Genomic DNA, 19496 nt, shown 5'->3' with positions numbered 1-19496 from the left:
GGCACCAACACCGGCGTGCCTCTTCATGCCTTCTGGGGTGTAAGAACTCGAGCCAACGCAGGACCCTGGTCCAAGCAACTGACTCCTGGCGGCCGTACTTGCGGCGAAACATGGCGCTGCACTTCTTTACAGAGATGGCACCGAGCTTACGCCCCGCCCCCTTCTATGTAATTGGACAGGAGGGCGCCAGCGGAGAAAATAGTCCTCTAGTACTGGATAAGTAAAGAAAAACCTGCAGGGGGCGGGGCAAGGAGAGTTGGACGGCGCAGCCTCGGATTGGTCCCGTTCTAGGGCTTGTGCGGCGCTTTCTCAGGGAGGGACCTCCGGGTTCGTCCCTACCGCCCTGCGCCTGCGCGTGGTGGACTGGCCAGGGGCGGTACCCTTACTGGAAGAGGTCGTTCGCGTCCGGGAGACTGCCGATCTCGCGCAGGCAAAACTGAAGCACGTGCAAAATTTAATGGGGCCAAAAAAGTTTAGTAATAGAGATAAACAATATATTAATGCGATATTTTTTAAAAGCAAACTTAATGCAAAGACCAGTAAGATAGAAGCTATATTTTACCTCTGCATTTGGTCAAAAGAAATTGTCAAATACTCTGGCACTTCTTTCAGTTGAAACCAAGATAAGCAAAGAATTAGATTTTGAAAATATTATTGATGTTTGTCACCACGGGCGCTGGGAATGTAATACAGTCGTGGGCCCCAAAATGACGTTTCGGTCAACAACAAACGGCATATACAGCTATGGTTCTATAAGATTATAATACCGCATTTTTACTCCGCCTTTTCTATGTTTACATATGTTTAGATACGCAAATGCTTGTGTCGCAATTGCCTACAGTGTCTGGTACAGTAACACTCTCTTCGGGTTTGCAGCCCAAGAGCAACACATTTCTCAGAGGGTATCCTCCTTATTAAGCTGCACATGACCGTATTTTAAAATATTTTAGTTTGGGGCTCGGTGTGGTGGCTCACGCCTGTAATCTCAGCACTTTGGGAGGCTGAGGTAGGAGGATCACTTGAGCCCACGAATTCGAGACCAGCCTGGGCAACATAGCGAGACCCTGTCTCTAAAAAAAAAAAAAAAAAAAAAAAAAATCTGTGTGTGCTGGTGCACCTTTATTCCCAGCTACTTGAGAGGCTGAGACAAGAGGATGGCTTGAGCTGGAGAGGTTGAGACTGCAGTGAGCCATGATTGCACTACTGCACTCCAGCCTGAGTGACAAACCAAGATCCTGTCTCAAAAAAAGAAAAAATTCTTGTTTGGATACAAATAAAACATTGAAGCTTAAAATAGTTTGAGTTTTAACATAGCTACTTTTTTAGTTTTTCAGTTTTTTATCTTTTTTACTTTTTTTTTTTTTTTTTCGGAGTCTCGCTCTGTCGCACAGGCTGGAGTGCAGTGGATGCGATCTCGGCTCACTCCAAGTTCCGCCTCCCAGGTTCACGCCATTCTCCTGCCTCAGCCTCCCGAGTAGCTGGGACTACAGGCGCCCACCACCACGCCCGGCTAATTTTTTGTATTTTTAGTAGAGACGGGGTTTCATCGTGTTAGCCAGGATGGTCTGGATCTCCTGACCTCGTGATCCGCCCGCCTCAGCCTCCCAAAGTACTGGGATTACAGGCTTAAGCCACCGCGCCCGGCTATCTTTTTTACTTTTATGTTGCCCAGACTGGTCTTGAACTTCTGGGTTCAAGCAATTCTCCCACTTTGGGCTCCCAAGTGCTGGGATTACAGGCGTAAGCCACCGCACCCGATAGTTTTTCCTTTTTTTTTTTTTTTTTTTACTCTTTTAAGTGTTCTGGAAAAATTAATGGTTTAAAAAATACAAGAAAACATGTGTATAAGGGTATGTATTTTTCCTTTTGCTTCAGGCTTTAATATGGCTTGGGCAACTCTGGTACAAGGTGGGAGAGAGCTGAGCCAAGCCCATCATCTCCTTTAGGAAGATTTTCATCTTCCTCTCCAGTGACTTCCACATCATATTCATTCATTCATGTAATCATTGTTTGCCTAATTTATGTAATTAGGCCAACAATAGTTGTTTAGCAACTAGTACATCCCAGGGTCAAGCTGATAAAACTGGGCCCCTGCGCTCATGGATACAGCCTAGTTGCGAGATGGGGAGAAGACAAGGAGAAAGACACACAAAAAAATTTTCGGGGTACTGATTCCTCCTATTTATCCATTATTCATTAAACATTATACACTTTACTTGAACCAAACCCAGTGCCTAGCACTTACATGCACAAATGTGAATAATGATCTATTCTTTCTTTCAAGGCTTCCAAAGGCTTTATAAGCTCGTGGAGGAAGACCTAAGAGCAATGCAAACAACAGCAGCAGAAGGCTGTACAGGGCATATGAGAAGGATAAGGCAAGCAATTCTATTGGGATGATGTATTCCTATGGCTATTGTAATGAAGTACCACAAACTAGGAGATTTAAAAAACAACAGAAATGTATTGTCTCATTGTTCTGGAGTCTTGAAATCCAAAATCAAGAGGTTGGCAGCATTTGTTTCTTCCGAAGGCTGTTCCGTGCCTCTCTTCTAGCTTCTTGTGGCAGTCAGCAACCCTTGGTTTTCCATGTCTTGCAGATGCATCATTTCAGTTTCTGCCATCATCTTCACATGGCATTGTCCCTGAGTGTCTTCTGTGTCTTTGCATGGTGTTCTATGTGTTCAAATTTCTCTCTCTTTCTCTTTTTTTTTTTTTTTTCTGAGACAGAGTTTTGCTTTTGTTGATCAAGCTGGAGTGCAGTGGCATGATCTTGACTCACTGCAACCTCCACCTCCCAGGTTCAAGCAATTCTGTCTCAGCCTCCTGAGTAGCTGGGATTACAGGTGTGCACCACCACGCCCCGCTAATTTTTTGTCTTTTTAGTAGAGACAGGGTTTCACCGTGTTGGTCATGCTGGAGCAGTAAGGGAGCTGTAGCACTGCTTCTTCAATAAAGCTGTTTTCTTCTACCTCTAGCTTGCCCTTGAATTCTTTCCTGGGCAAAGCCAAGAACCCTTGTGGGCTATGCCCCACTTTGGAGCTCGCCTGCCCTTCATCATAGCTGTTCTTGTTCACTGTTGTCATGCTGTTGTTACTGTTATCAAAACGTTGTCTCAGATTGGGTTCTCCAGAAGCACATGCTAAGGCGAACTTGGGGTAGAGATGTTTACTGACCTTCAACGCCTTTGGGTGAGAGGTAGGGGGCAGAAGGGATTGGGCAGTGAAGAAAGTAAAACCCAGTGGCAGCCATGAACATCTCTGGAGATGAGTGGGCTCATCGGAGTTGTACTGGGCTGGGCAGAACTGTCAGGGCTTTTATACCTGCCATGGATCAGTCACTGAATATTGTCCACCCAGGAATGGTATGATCTCCAGAGAGTCCCCTCTCTGCCTCTGAAGCCATCCCAGAAGGAGCTGACAGCAAGAAGTTTGGTTGCTGACAGCAAAGGCAACCAGAATCCTGAAGGGGAAATTGAGCAGCAAAAGTTAAATAATAAAAGTGAGTTACAAAACACATTCAAGCATATTGGAGTACTTCAATTTTTAAAGTTTTAAAATGCAGACATTTGTGAAGGAGGTAATATCATCTTGATTATGTGTCTATGTAGGATTGTCAGTTCTCTGTAGTTTTCTTTTCTCCTCTCAAATTTAAGCAAAGAAAGGATTAAAAGGGCAAAAATACTATGTGCACAGTCCTCAAGTGAATACGTGGTATTCATGAACCCTGGGCACGGCCGACTCCATTGGATGAATGAGCTTTGGGAACCTTTGCCAACAACAGGGTGAGACTCTGATAATAAAGGCCAGTGGAATTGGGTGGAAATAACTAGATAAAGGAATATGACCCAATACTTGCCCCTGCAGTTGAAATGTTAACGGTTATCTGTGGAAATGTTAATGAATGCAAACAAAGTTGTGTGAGCATGATGTCCACTGCAATGTAATTTCCATGTGTAAAGGAATTGAATCTGCTCAAAGTTGGGAATTAAGCCAAATAAATTACAATACATCCATATCATGAAATGTCACACAACTGTAAACATCACAGTTGAAGGTATTTGACAACATGGGAAATGGTAAGTGGAAAAATCAGGATGCGAAATTGTATACATAACCTGAAATCAACTTTGGTTGAAATTATTTTCAACCAAAATATTTATACCAAAGTATTTTTAACAATGTTTCAATATGTTACTTTAATTTTCTTACTTATATTTTTTGAAATCTTTTCTAGAACGTAAATACTATATTGTTATTCCCAAAATATAATTTTTAAGCCTCTTGCCTGATTAAAGATGTCAAATTGAAAGTTAAGATGATGTTCATTCATTCACATTCAATAAAAGTGGGTTGCTGCCAGACGCAGTGGCTCACACCTGTACTCCTAGCACTTTTGGAGGCTGAGGTGGCAGATCACTTGAGGTCAGGGGTTCAAAACCAGCCTGGCCAACATGGTGAAACCCCATCTCTACTAAAAATATAAAAAATTAGTGGGGCATGGTGGTGGGCACCTATAATCCCAGCTATTCAGGAGGCTGAGGCGGGAGAATTGCTTGAACCTGGGAGGCGGAGGTTGCAGTTAGCTGAGATAGCGCCACTGCACTTCACCCTGCGTGACTGAAGAGCGAGATTCTGTCTCAAAAAAAAAAAAAAAGTGGGTTGCATAAGTAATCTCTATCAGGAGCCAAGCTTTATATCTGAGGGGCACAGTGTATGTCTGAGTCCCGTGCATCTCACGTCGGTAGAGGGCTTTGAGGATGAAGCAGAAGTTAGAAGCAGCAGCAATAAACAAACTGGGTGGCCTTGCGTGTACAATAATTCAAATAAGAGTGTTCTGAGGGAACCCAGGAGAGGACATGGCTGTCTCAGCCTACAGGAATTAGTAAAGGCATCAGAGAGTGGGAGACGTTAACTTGGATCTGGAAGATTTATGTAGAGTGTGCTACTCAGGAAGAAGACAGGTGAGGCATCCTGGACAGAATGAATAGCAAATTTATTTCTTTGAAATCGAAGACACACCTTATATTAAATATACCCCCATAAAGTAAGGCAGTCAAATTGGAGGATGAGACACTAAAAATTATGAAGTGTTCTTCGGAATCCATAATCCACACTTCGCCCAGGAGTGTGAATTATGGCCAAAGGACCAGCCTCGGCCTTCCCAGCACAACAGTTTTGCCCACAGAGAACTTCTAGTGACTCAATTTTTCACCTCTATTGGTTTTACCCAGATTAGACCTTGGATTTCCTTAGGCAGGGTTTCTAGGCTCACTCTTCATGATGAGCAATCTGAAAGGTGATCCAGAGCAGGGTGACTGTCAGCTCCGAAGGTCCATTAGACCCACAGCTGGTATCATGCTGAATGAGGAAAAACTAAAAGCCTTTCCTCTAAGATCTGGAACATGTGCCCACTTTCACCACAGTTATTCAACATAGTACTGGGAGTCCTAGTCAGAGCAATCAGACAAGAGAAAGAAATAGAGGACATCCAAATTGGAAAGGAAGAAGTCAAATTATCCTTGTTTGCAGATGATATGACCTTATATTTGGAAAAACCTAAAGACCTCATCAAAAAAAACTATTAGAACTGATAGACAAATTCAGTAAAGTTGTAGGATACAAAATCACACAAAAATCAGTATCATTTCTATATGCCAACAGCGAACAATCTGAAAAAGAAATCAAGAACTTAATTCCATTTACAATAGCTACAAATAAAATTAACTACCTAGGAATTAAATTAACTAAAGAAGTGAAACAGCTCTACAATGAAAAACTATCAAACGTTGATCGAAGAAATGGAAGAAGATACAAAAATTGAAAGATATTCTATCTTCATGGATTGGAAGAATCAATATTGTTAAACTGCCCATACTACTTAAAGCAATCTACAGATTCCATACAATCCCTATCAAAATACCAAAGACATTCTTTACAGAAACAGAAAAACAAACCTAAAATTTATATGAAACCACAAACGATGCAAGTTAAGCTATCAGGATGCAAAGGCATAATGGATTTGGGGGACTCAGGAGGAAGGGTGGGATGGGGGTGAGAGATGAAATACTACATATTTGGTACAGTGTACATGGCTAAGGTGACGGGCGCACCAAAGTCTCAGAAATCACCACTGAAGAACTTATCCATGTAACAAAACGACCTGCCTCCCAGAAACTATTGAAAGAAAAAGAAAAAGAAAAGAAAAAGTCATTGAACAAAATGTTGTTGGAGGATGTGCTGTATATATTTTCAAAGTGCCCCACATGATACTAAAATGCAGCTATGATTGAAAACCAGTGCTGTAGAGCCTAATAGCATTTACAACAGGAAAGTGCAAAAATATTTGTAACATATAGCCTTTTCTTGGAGATGGAGTCTTGCTCTGTCTGGAATGCAATGGCCGATCTCGGCTCACTGCAACCTCCACCTCCTGAGTTTAAGTGATTCTCCTGCCTCAGCCTCCCAAGCAGCTGGGATTACAGGCACCCACCACCATGCCTGGATAATTTTTGTATTTTTAGTACAAATGGGGTTTCACCATGTTGGCCAGTCTGATCTCAAACTCCTGACCTCAGGTGATTTGCCTGCCTCTGTCTCCAAAAGTGCTGGGATTACAAGCGTGAGCCACTGTGCCTGGCCAACATATAGCCTTTCAAAATGATCATTTGGAAAGGAATAGTTTGACTTTTATGTAAAAGAATTTTAAATACAGTAATTAGAAACAAATGTCATTACCTGCTTAAGAGAGTAGGGTTGTAGTTAAGTCAGAGTTCATCGATAAGTATCTACTGGATGTATTTATTCTAAGTTCCTTGAAGACACTTTGACAGATAGATTGCTACATTTCAATGAGTTGGCAAAGATTGCTATGCCTGGAAATGACACATAGTTCCATAGGACGTCCATCCGTAAGAGCATGTCTTCCTGCCAACCACTTTGCCAAGAGCCCATTTTATGTCCTTGTTCCTCAAACTGTACATAAAAGGGTTCAGCATGGGAGTCACCTCTGTGAACATCACAGCAGCTGCTGTATCTCTCTGAGCTGAGTGGGAGGATGAAGGGCTGAAATACAGAGACATGATGGTGCCGTAGAAGAGGAAAGGCACAGCCAGGTGGGAGCCACAGGTGGAGAAGGCTTTCCATCTTCCCTTTGTGGATGGGACCCTCAGGACAGCGCAGGTGATGTGCATATAGGAAGCCAGGATGCGAAGAAATGGGGTGATCATGACTAGGGCAGCCTCAGTAAGAATCATCACTTCACTGAGGTGTGTGTCTGAACAGGAGAGTTTCAGGAGGGGAGTCACATCGCAGAAGACGTGGGGGATGGTGTTGTCTGCACAGAATGAGAGTCGAGCCACCAGCAGGGTGTGCAGCAGAGCATTCAAGTCGGTAACCACTCATGATCCAGTGACCAGCAGGGCACAGAGCTGATGGGTCATCTTTGCTGTGTAATGTAAGGGGTGGCACACAGCGACAAAGCGGTCATAGGCCATCACAGCCAGGAGGTAATTGTCCATGTCAGCAAACACACAGAGAAAACACATCTGCATGAGACAGCCAGAGAAGGAGACGGTTTGAGTCCCGAGTATGTGATTGGCCAGCATCTTGGGGATGATGGTGGAGGAGAAGCAGACGTCCACAAAGGACAGCTTGCTGAGGAAGAAGTACATGGGGGTGTGCAGGCGGGAGTCTGTGCTGACAGCCAGGATGATGAGCAGGTTCCCCAGGATGGCGGCCAGGTACATGCTCAGGAAGAGCACGAAGAGCAGATGCTGCTGCTGGGGCTGCCTGGAGAGTCCCAGGAGGAGGAACTTGGAGACACTCGGCTGGTTTGTCCCTCTCATATGTCTGAACCCAGCTGCGTAGAAGACAGTGAATTCAGAAACACACACATGGATGGGTAAGATGTGATGAGGCTCCAGGAAGAACCACGTTTGCAAATCAATTGGTAAACTTGCAAAAACAGGATGTGGTCTCCTCACCCACCGTTCCAATTTCCAACACTCAGTTATGATGCTTTTCCTAGCGGACTCACTGATTCTTATTTTGCATATTTAACATTGAAAACACAGACAGGCTGGGCATGGTGGCTCATGCCTTTAATCCTAGAACTTTGGAAGGCCGAAGAGGGAAAACGGCTTGAGGCCAGGAGTTCAAGACCAGCCTGGACAACATAGCAAGACCCCATCTCTATTAAAAAAGAAAAGAAAACAAAACACACAGACATATACACATAGCCTGACTCTGAGAATGTGAGTGTCTTTGGTACATTCAGTTCCCCACCCAACTAGTTAACAGCTCATAAAGAGACTGGAGGAATGACTGATGATTACTGGGTTAATCTCAAGTGACAACTGATGGATTGAGGACTCCTGTACTTCACTTCTCTGTACTGTACTATTTACTTCCTATATCTGGATGATGTAGCAAAGAAGATTCCTAAAAGAACTTCACATCTGAGCCACACATATTTAATTTTTTACCTCTGCGACCTTACCTGGAGAAGGTTGGTGCTGTCACTATCAGTTGTTCCTCATTTCTACATAACTGGTCAATGCTTCTACTTATTGTGGGAGTTAGAATGTCTTGGAAACACAGGCAGGTCCTGAGTGTGTGAAGAGTAGGGGCTCATGGTCTTAGTCCTCTGTGTAAGTAAGTGTTTGCGGTGATCACAGAGCAGGCATTTGCAGGAACCTCCTTTGACCACTGGGACCAGATTCCCTGAATCCTCATTAGGGACAAGAAGAACATAATTGTCCCACCTAATTTTGGCCCCTTTGGAACAAACAACGATGACATACAATATTATCTAAGGTTTAGATCAAACTCTTTGACCAAAACTTGAAGATATTAGAAATGAAGCCATCCTGATAGAGATAAATCGCAGACAAAATTCCTTGGAACTACAAACCTCCTCACCTTGTTATCTGGTCCTGTGCCCATAGGTGTGGAAATTCTGTCATGAAATCCTTTGCAGTATCACTTCCTTTGTTGAGATATGGGGCTCTGCCGTGTTTTCTGTGCAGCCCTTGCTTTCCTCTGCCTGGTCATCTTGAGAGATTAGTGATGCTTCATGTTTTCCATTTTAACGTTACGAGCACGTTACTGAGATGGGCTTAATTCATGAAAATGTTTGGGGTCAGGCACTGTGGCTCATACCTGTAACCCCAAACTTTGGGAAGCCAAGGTGGGCAGATCACCTAAGGTCAGGAGTTCGAGACCAGCCTGGCCGTCATGGTGAAACCCCCATCTCTACTAAAAATACAAAAATTAGCCAGGCATGGTGGCATGTGCCTGTAGTCCCAGCTACTTGGGAGGGTGAGGCACAATAATTACTTGAACCCAGGAGGTGGATGTTGCAGTGAACCGAGATTGTGCCACTGCACTCCAGCCTGGGCAATAGAGTAAGACTCTGTCTCAAAAAAAAAAGGAAAAAGAAAATGTTTGAGATGAAGGGTAATCTGATTCTAAGGGACGTTTTCTCCAGGAGAACCCAGGATGCTGTGATTTATGAACTCTAGACCCCTAGGATGGACATCTTTGGGGATGTCCCTGCAACTCACATGGTTTACCCTTTTCTTGGGATAGAGCTTCCTAATCTGCATAGGCACAGTGTGATGGAGCCCCAGGAGTCATGTTTATACCACCTCCCCTTCACCATAGCTGGTTGAACCAGAGTATTTGGAACCAGGATTGAGCAAAGCTATCACTACATGCTTGGCTAGAATGTATAAATCCAATCACCTTCTCCCTGTCCCATTCTTTTTTGTTTTTTTTTTTTTTTTGAGACGGAGTTTCACTCTGTCACCAGGCTGGAGTTCAGTGGTTCGATCTCGACTCACTGCAACCTCCACCTCTTGGGTTCAAGAGATTCTCCTGCCTCAGCCTCCTGAGTAGCTGGGACTACAGGCACGCGCCACCATGCCCAGCTAATTTTTGTATTTTTAGTAGAGACAGGGTTTCACCTTGTTGGCCAGGATGGTATCGATCTCTTGACCCTGTGATCCGCCTGCCTCAGCCTCCCAAAGTGCTGGGATTACAGGCATGAACCACTCTGCCTGGCCTCTTTCTTTCTTTTTTTTTTTTTTTTTTTTGAGACGGAGTCTCGCTCTGTTGCCAGACTGGAGTGCAGTGGCGCAATCTCGGCTCACTGCAACCTCCACCTCCCAGGTTCAAGCGACTTTCCTGCCTCAGCCTCCCAAGTAACTGGGACAACAGGTGCGTGCCACCACACCCAGCTAATTTTTTGTATTTTTAGTAGAGAAAGGGTTTCACCATTTTGGCCAGGATGGTCTCTATCTCTTGACCTCGAGATCCACGGGGTCTCAGCCTCCCAAAGTGCTGGGATTACAGGCATAAGCCACCGCGCCTGGCCCTCTTCTCTTTCTTCTCTTTCTTTCTTTCTTTCTTTCTTTCTTTCTTTCTTTCTGTCTCTCTCTCTCTCTTTCTTTCTTTCCTTCCTTCCTTTCTTTTCTTCTTTCTTTCTTTCTAATTTTTATTTTTGGAGAGTATTTTTAAGATGAGATTAACATTTAAATCTATAGAATTTGAGTACAGCAGATTAGCCTCCATAATGTGGGTGGGCCTTATCCAATCAGTTGAAGGCCACAATAGAAAAAGTCAGCCGACTGCCTCTGGACTCAAGCTGCAACAACATCAGCACTTCGCTAGGTCTACAGCCTTCTGGTCCACCCTGCATATTTTGAACTTGCCAAGCCTCCATAATCACATGTGCCAATTCCTTAGCATTTAAAATCTTACTTTCCCACCCACCCCACCCACCCTTTAACAATATATTTTGTTGGCTCTCTTTCTCAGGAGAACTAACAAACCAGTCTTATGGCTGAGTGTGGTGTCTCATGCCTGAAGTCCCAGCACTTTGGGAGGCCAAGACAGGAGGATTGCTTGAGGCCAGGAGTTCAACATCACCTTGGGCAACATAGCGAGACCCCACTTCTACAAAAACAAAAACAAAACAACAACAATAAAAAAAAAATTCATCTGTTAACAGTGTCCCAAATCATGACTCCAAGCCAGCTAGTGAGGACACCAGTGCTGCTGCCACCAAGCACTAGATGCTGCAGCTTGTATTTCTGATGTTCTTCTCACAGACATTCGCTGCTACCCCTAGCATTACTGTCGTCACACTCCAGGAATCCATGTCCCTACAATGGCTGCCACTGCCAGAGCAAGTTCCTCCTTGTCTTCCCTTCTCTGTTTCAAATGCAGGGCAGGTATATCTGATGGACAGAGAGCCTGTCACTTGCTCTCATTCTAGCTGAAAGAGACACTCAGAAGCAAGTTTCTGGTGTACTTATTTCTATAGTGGGAGGTGGGCTGTCTTCCCAAAAACATCCATAAATTAGGGGACTCTACAAACTTTGGAAGTGGGCCCAGATGCTTGGAAGCCACAAAGTCTGACAAATGTCCACTAGAGTCATCCTCTGGCTTGCGATATTAATAAGCACACCTCTTCCCCAAAACACACCCTTCTGAAAATGTTAGGATGGATCCTAACATAACGCAAGTATCCCTTACAAAACCGAAAGCCCCACTCACCCGTCTTCAAAAGAGGGACATTCAAAGGTGAAAATTAGTAGATAAAAATTTACGTGGAAAAGCAGAGACATAAGTGTGTGAGATAGACAAAAGACAAATTGAAAAACAGAATCATTTCTTTTTTTTTTTTTTTTTTTTTGAGACAGAGTCTTACTGTCACCCAGGCTGTAGTGCAGTAACACGATGTTGACTCACTGCAACCTCCACTTCCCAGGCTCGAGGGATCCTCCCACCTCAGCCTCCTGAGTAGCTGGTATTACAAGAACCCGCCACCACACCCAGCTTATTTTTTTGTAGTTTTAGTAGAGATGTGGTTTCACCATGTTGGTCAGTCTGGTCTCGAACTCCTGACCTCAGGTGATCCGCCTACCTCGGCCTCCCCAAGGGCTGGGATTACAGATGTGAGCCACCATGCCTGGCCTGTAGACTGTTCTTTCTAGGTGTTAGATTGTACAATAATTTTTTTTTTTTTTTGACAGAGTCTTGCTCTGTCACCCAGGCTGGAGTACAGTGGCGTGATCTCGGCTCACTGCAGCCTCTGCCTCCCAGGTTCAAGTGATTCTCCTGCCTCAGCCTCCCGAGTAGCTGGGTAGCTGGGACTGCAGGTACCCGCCACCACGCCCAGATAATTTTTTTGTATTTTTAGTAGAGACGGGGTTTCACCGTTTAGCCAGGATGGTCTCGATCTCCTGATGTCATGATCCACCAGCCTAGGCTTCCCAAAGTGCTGGGATTATAGGCATTAGCCACTTCGCCTGGCCTAATTTTTTCTCACATACTGAAAGCTTTGAAAAGGAAGATCTTGATACAGAGGGAAGGAGCCCTTCATTCCAAGTAAACTGTTTCAGAAAGTCTGAGAGAATGAGCAAACACAAGAAAGCAGAATGAGTAATATTAATATTAACCAAAGTATCCTTTAAGCAGAAACAAGAATTGAAGAGGACAAAGATCATTCTGTTACTAGAAGGTATTTAATATAATTCATAATGAATGGATAACATTCACCAACTTCCAGGCCTTCTGTGTTAGTCCGTTTTCACTGCTATAAAGGAATACCTGACACTGGGTAATTTATACAGAAAAGTGTTTTTGGGTCACGGTTCTGCAGGCTGTACAAGAAGCATGGTGTGGGCATCTACTTCTGGTGAGGCCTCAGGAAGTTTCCAATTATGGCAGAAGGTGAAGTGGGAACGGGTGTGTCACATGACAAGAGAGGGAATAAGAGGGAGAAGGGGAAGCTCCCAGGCTCTAACAATCAGAGCTCATGGTAACTTATTACTGTGTGGGGGGAACCAAGCCATTCATGAGGGACCCACCGCCATGATCTAAACACCTCCTGCCAGGTGCCACCTCCAACACTGAGAATCACATTTCAACATGAGATTTGGTGGGGACAAACAGCCAAACCACATCACCTCCATAACCAAACATCAAATCAAAAAGTAAAGCTGGCCCGGCATGGTGGCTCGTGCCTGTAATCCCAGCAGTTTGGGAGGCCGAGGCAGGCAGATCACTTGAGGTCAGGAGTTCAAGACCAGCCTGGCTAACATGGTGAAACCCTGTCTCTACTAAAAATACAAAAATTAGCCAGGCATGGCGGTGGATGTCTGTAATCCCAGCCATTCAAGCGGGTGAGGCAGGAAAATCACTTGAACCCAGGAGGCAGAGGTTGCAGTGAGCTGAGATCGTGCCACTGCACTCCAGCCTAGGCAACAGAGTGAGACTCCTTCCCAAAAAAAAAAAAAAGTAAAAGCTTAGTGCAATCATCCTGTAAAGAAAAAAAAAAGTAAAAGCCATTAATGTATAGAAAGAAAATAATTGAAATGTTAATTATTAGACTTCACAAATCAAATAAATAAATAATAAGACGCAGTCAGAATTCAAACATTATAATCTTCATATAGACCTATTTGGATTATATTTTACAGCTACAGCTGTATCATGAGAAAAAAATAGATTGAAGTCAATTCCACATAAAAAGATCCCAAGGACCCAGAGGAGATCTCAAAGGAATAAGCCTGGATCTGCCCTGGGTGTTCCTGGGGAAACCTGGTTTGACACAGTGGGACTGGAAGCCCCAGGGCCAGGGAGTGGGTGTCCATCCGGAAGCAGATTTTTTTTTTTTTTTTTTTTTTTTTGGAGGCAGTATCTTGCTTTGTTCCCCAGGCTGGAGTGCAGTGTCATGATTACAGCTCACTGCAGCTTCAACCTCCTGGGCTCAAGTGATCCTCTCACCTCAGCCTCCCAATTAGCTGGGACCACAGGTATGCACCACCACGCCCAGTTAATTTTTTAAGTTTTTGTAGAGATGGAGTCTCACTGTATTGCCCAGGCTGATCTCAAACTCCTGGGCTCAAATGATCCTCCCTCCTTGGACTTTAAAAATGTTGAGATTACAGGTGTGAGCCACCACACCCAGCCCAGAGTCAGACTTCAATGGAGAATAACATGAGTTTGAACACAAATGGCAGTGATCTGAACCTTAGGTGGGTCCCAGTGTGGCCCCCAAAGGGATGGGCCACAGGCATCTATATTGCAGCACACGGGCTGCCAGCTGACCAGACATCAAAGGGCGGGGACTACACTGTGTGCCGGCAACTCAGGATCGTGCCAGTGGACGCTTCTAGCTCCCCATTCTCTCCCTCTCTCCACCTGGCTGACTCCATTGAGTGAATCTCTGGGGTGCTTTTTGACACCCACAGGGAGGTTCTGGACCCACTGATACTAATGGCAGGGTATAGTTAGGCAGAAATAATGAATAACAAAGGAAAGGTGACATTGTTACTACAAGCTGGAGAAATAGATCACTCAGGCTACCTGTGGCAATAATAAACACAAACGATTCCCACACAAGGAAGTGTGCAGCAGTGTTTGTTATGGTACAGAAACACTTGAAATTGTTCAGAGTTGAGGAATGGGTGAATTATATCACGTCCCTGTGATGAAATATTATGCAGCCATTAAAATCACATTTCTGGACCGGGCACGGTGGCTCACACCTGTAATCCCAGCACTTTGGGAGGCTGAGACGGGCAGATCACGAGGTGAAGGTCGTGCCACTGCACTCCAGCATGGCAACAGAGCGAGATTCCATCTCAAAAAAAAAAAAAAAAAATCACATTTCTAAGCGCTCCACTGACATGGGAAGTAGGAAGTGGAAAATCAGAACTCAAAATTATACACATCGATTGCAGCCAACTTTTGTAAAACAATATTCCAAGTGCCTAACTGCAATTACCTTTGAGCTGCAAGGATACAGGTTACTTTAATTTTCTTCTTTATGATTTTTGGTGTACCATAATGCATGGGTAGACACTAGCTTTTAAATAACAAAATGATTTTTTGTTATTTGACCCCGCCCCCTAAGTCAGGCAGCCAATCAGGGTGCTCCTGGCCAGTTCCCACGGTTCAGCGTCGCTTCACCTCGGCACTGCCTGGGCTACAAGCGGGCCAAGGCCCAAGGCTCATCTGAAATGCTTGTTACTTGCTGTAGTACTCACATTTCACTCCGCTATTTCTTTCTTATTCTAAAGTAAGACTCTCCAAATTAAAATGTATGGCAATATGCATTCACCTATATTGTTTCCTTTCAATTAAAGTTGACGATCACCTTTGGTCTAGGAGCAGTGCTGGACACCGAGATACAAAGTGAGTCGTGTGTGTATTTAGGTCTGTAGGTCTCGTAGTCTGTGGAAAGCCCTTGTGGAGAGGGAATGATAAACCAAAGAAAAACAGAGCTCTGAGAGCCAGAAGAAGGAATCCGGAGGCTTCATGGAGGAGGAGGTGGCATTAACTTGGTTCTTGAAGGTGTGGGTGGGAGCTGACTTGAGAGGAGAGCCAGGGGCAGTTGGTCTGGATGGAGGGAAGACCAAATGTCGATTTGTTTCCCTGATGTCAAAGACCTGGCTCCGGTTGACCCCGCCCCCTAAGTCAGGCAGCCAATCAGGGTGCTCCTAGCTGGGTCCCACGGTTCAGCATCGCTTCACCTTGACACTGCCTGAGGTAAAAGCGGGCCAGGGCCCGAGGTTCATCTGAAATGCTTGTTACTCGCTGTAGTACTCACGTTTCACTCTGCTCTTTCTTTCTTCCCTCCCCTCCCCTCCCCTCCCCTCCCTTTTTTGACAGAACCTTGCTCTTTCACCCAGGCTGGAAGCAATGGCCTGATCTTGGCTCACTGCAACCTCCACCTCCCAAGTTTAAGCAATTCTTCTGCCTCATCGCCCTGAGTATCCGGGTTTACAGGCACCTGCCACCACGCCCAGCTAATTTTTGTATTTTTAGTAGAGACAGGGTTTCACCATGTTGGCCAGGCTGGTCTTGAATTCCTGACCTCAGGTGATCCACCTGCCTCGGCCTCCCAAACTGCTGGGATTACTGGCATGAGCCACCACACCCGGCCTCACTCCGCTGTTCTTTTGCCTGAGGGTTTTTGTGACCCAGCCTTTATGCTTGACCATTGTGGAGGACACATAAAAGGAGGATGAGGCCAGTGAGTCTTCACCCGGGCTGCACAGGTGATGCACACCTGTAGTCCCAGTTACTCGGGAGGTTGAGGCAGGAGAATAGCTTGAACCTGGGAGGTGGAGGTTGCAGGAAGCTGAGATGGCTCTACTGCACTCTATTGGGGCAACCCACCCCCAATATTTCAACATAGGTTCTTTCTATTTTCCCTAAGTGTCAGCCAGCTGAGAAATAAAGAGAAAGAGTACAAAGAGAGGAATTTTACAGCTAGGCCTCCGGGGGTGACATCACATATCGGTAGGACCGTGATGCCCACCTGAGCCACAAAACCAGGAGGTTTTTATTAAGGACTTGAAAAGGGGTGGGGGTGTATGAACAGGGAGTAGGTCAAAGAGATCACAGGTGTCAAAGGGCAAAAAGGAGAACAAAGATCACATGCCTCTGAGGCCAATAAAGATTATAAGGCAAAGGGCAAAGCAAAGATCACAAGACAAAGGACAAAATAAAAACCTCCAGATAAGGGTCTATGTTCAGCTGTGCACGTATTGTCTTGATAAACATCTTAAACAACAGAAAACAGGATTCAAGAGAAGAGAACGTGTCTGACCTCAAGTTCACCAGGGTGGGGTTTTTTCCCCACACTAATAAGCCTGAGGGTAATGCAGGAGACCAGAGCATATGTCAGTCCTTATCTCAACCACATAAGACAGACGATCCCAGAGTAGCCATTTATAGACCTCCCCCCAGGAATGCATTCCTTTCCCAAGGTCTTAATTATTAATATTAGAATTCAGCGATATCTTCCCTACTTGCATGTCCATTTATAGGCTCTCTGCAAGAAGAAAAATATAGCTCTATTCTGCCTGACCCCACAGGCAGTCAGACCTTATGGTTGTCTTCCCTTGTTCCCTAAAATCACTGTTATTCTGTTCTTTTTCAAGGTGCACTGATTTCATATTGTTCAAACACACATGTTTTACAATCAATTTGTATAGTTACATACAATTATCACAGTGGTCCTGAGGTGACATACATCCTCAACTTATGAAGATAACAGGATTAAGAGATTAAAGTAAACACAGGCGTGAGAAATTATAAAAGTACTAATTTCGGGAACTGATAAATGTCCATGAAATCTTCACAACTTATGTTCAGAGATTGAAGTAAAGACAGGCATAAGAAATTATAACAGTATTAATTTTGGGAACTGATATATGTCCATATTAAAACGAAATCTTCACAATTTATGTTCCTCTGCCACAGCTCCAGCCGGTCCCTCTGTTCGGGATCCCTGACTTCCCACAACAGCACTCCAGCCTGGCGACAGAGCGAGACTCCATCTCAAAAAAAAAAAATTAGCTGGGCATGTGGCACACACCTGTGGTGCCAGCTACTCAGGAGGCTGAGGCAGGAGGATGACTTGAGCCTGGGAGATGGAGGGTACAGTGAGCCAAGATCGCAGCACTGCACTCCAGCCTGGGTGACAGAGCATGACCTTGTCTCAAAAAAAATTATAATTAATAGTTTAACTTAGTATAAGTAATAAGATCTCCCCCTATGTGTCACTAGCAAGAACATCATTTAATGAAACAACTACTGCATTAAACTCAATTGGTGAAAAATAAATTTCCTTGGGAATGAGATTCAGTCTTGATTATTTCATCACACAGAAAACACCACACTGCCAACTACTTTTTTCAGTGCCCCTTTCAAGTACCTGTTCCTCAGGCTGTAGATGAAAGGGTTTAGCATGGGAGTCACCACTGTATACAACACAGTAGCTGTAGTGTCTTTCTCAGCTGAGTGGGAGGACAAAGGGTTAAAATACACAGCAATGATGGTGCCATAGAAGAGGAGAAGCACAGCCAGGTGACAGCCACAGGTGGAGAAGGCTTTCCACCTTCCCTTTGTGGATGGGACCCTCAGGACAGTGCAGTTGTTGTGCACATAGGAAGCCAGGATGCAAAGAAATGGGGTGATCATGACCAGGGCACCCTCACTAAGGATTATGACGTCATTGAGGTGTGTGTCTGAGCAGGAGAGTTTTAGGAGGGGAGTCACATCACAGAACAAGTGAGGGATGGCATTGTCTGCACAGAATGAGAGTTGAACCATCAGCACGGTGTGCAAAAGGACATTCAGGTTGGCAACCATCCATGATCCAGCAACCAGCAGGGCACAGAGCTGATGGGTCATCTTTGCTGTGTAATGTAAGGGGTGGCACACAGCGACAAAGTGGTCATAGGCCATCACAGCCAGAAGGAAATTGTCCATGTCTACAAACATGAAAACGAAATACATCTGCGTGAGACAGCCACAGAAGGAGATGGTCTGAGTCTTGAGTATGTGATTGGCCAGCATCTTGGGGACGGTGGTGGAGGAAAAGCAGATGTCCACAAAGGACAGGTTGCTGAGGAAGAAGTACATGGGGGTGTGCAGGTGGGAGTCTGTGCTGACGGCCAGGATGATGAGCAGGTTCCCCAGAACTGTGGCCAGGTACATGCTCAGGAAGAGCACGAAGAGGAGATGCTGCTGCTGGGGCTGCCTGGAGAGTCCCAGGAGGAGGAACTCGGAGACCCTCGACTGGTTTGTCCCGCTCATGGGCCTGGGATCCTGGACACAGAGGCAGACAGGCCTGGGATCCTGGACACAGAGGCAGACAAAGAAGACGAAATGCAAAAGCTTGGAAAATGCTGGTTAAGATGGGGCACAGGAATGGCAGTAGAATTTTGCTTGCAGGATGTAAATGATAATATTGTCAACACTGCTGGGGTTGCTATTGCTAAGTTCAGGGCTCAGGTTTACAGAAGTCCGAGCTAGGCCTTCTTGCCTATATCCACTGAGCTCCCTTAATCCAACTTGTAAAATTAAAATGGAACAACCCAGAGGTCTGGGCAGAAACTCAGTCAGTTTGTGTTCCCCACAATTCAGGATGTCAGACAGACGAGACGAGAGTGGTCCTGACTGGGTGATTGCAAGGAACTGCTGCTGAGCTCAGGACTGTTTTTCTGGCTCCACATAATGGAAAGGAAGGAGTGTCCCTCTGAGGCTTTACATCCTGACAAGCAGTTACCAGTGAAGTTCCACTGATCTGACTTTCTTTTTCTTTTTTTAAACGGAGTCTTGCTCCGTCGCCAGGCTAGAGTGCAGTGGCAAGATCTTGGCTCACTGCAACTTACAACCCCCTAGTTCAAGTGATTCTCCTGCCTCAGCCTCCCAAGTAGCTGGGATTACAGGCACGTGCCACCATGCCCAGCTAATTTTTGTATTTTTAGTAGAGATGGGGTTTCACCGTGTTGGCCATGATGGTCTCTATCTCTTGACCTCGTGATCCGCCTACCTCAGCCTCCCAAAGTGCTGGGATTACAGGCGGGAGCCACCGCACCCGGCCACTGATCTGACTCTTACCCAGAAAGAGCAGCAGTCCTCACTGTCTCCCGAAGTCCTGGGTTGGCTTCCCTTTTTCAGACCTGG

The 19496-nt window shown here is 45.1% G+C and overlaps 2 protein-coding genes across 2 annotated transcripts; both read right to left on the bottom strand.

The window, feature by feature from the left end:
- Positions 1-2447: 2447 nt before the first annotated feature.
- On the bottom strand, positions 2448-18920 carry LOC129016329 (olfactory receptor 1F1-like). The gene is made up of 4 exons (XM_054455694.2): positions 17740-18920; positions 8922-9117; positions 6738-7860; positions 2448-3462 (listed from the first exon to the last, which is right to left on the bottom strand). Exons 1-2 carry the CDS (start codon positions 18621-18623, stop codon positions 9105-9107), a joined length of 897 nt encoding a protein of 298 aa, XP_054311669.1. The 5' UTR covers positions 18624-18920; the 3' UTR covers positions 2448-3462; positions 6738-7860; positions 8922-9104.
- On the bottom strand, positions 7400-7977 carry LOC129016330 (olfactory receptor 1F1-like). The gene has a single exon (XM_054455695.2). The coding sequence runs from the start codon at positions 7844-7846 to the stop codon at positions 7400-7402; it is 447 nt and encodes a 148-aa protein (XP_054311670.1). The 5' UTR covers positions 7847-7977.
- Positions 18921-19496: the final 576 nt, after the last annotated feature.

The sequence above is a fragment of the Pongo pygmaeus genome, chromosome 18, assembly GCF_028885625.2.
Source record: "Pongo pygmaeus isolate AG05252 chromosome 18, NHGRI_mPonPyg2-v2.0_pri, whole genome shotgun sequence".
NCBI lineage: Eukaryota > Metazoa > Chordata > Mammalia > Primates > Hominidae > Pongo > Pongo pygmaeus.
The sequence above is the reverse complement of the archived record's forward strand: the minus strand, read 5'-3'. Positions and strand labels throughout refer to the sequence as shown.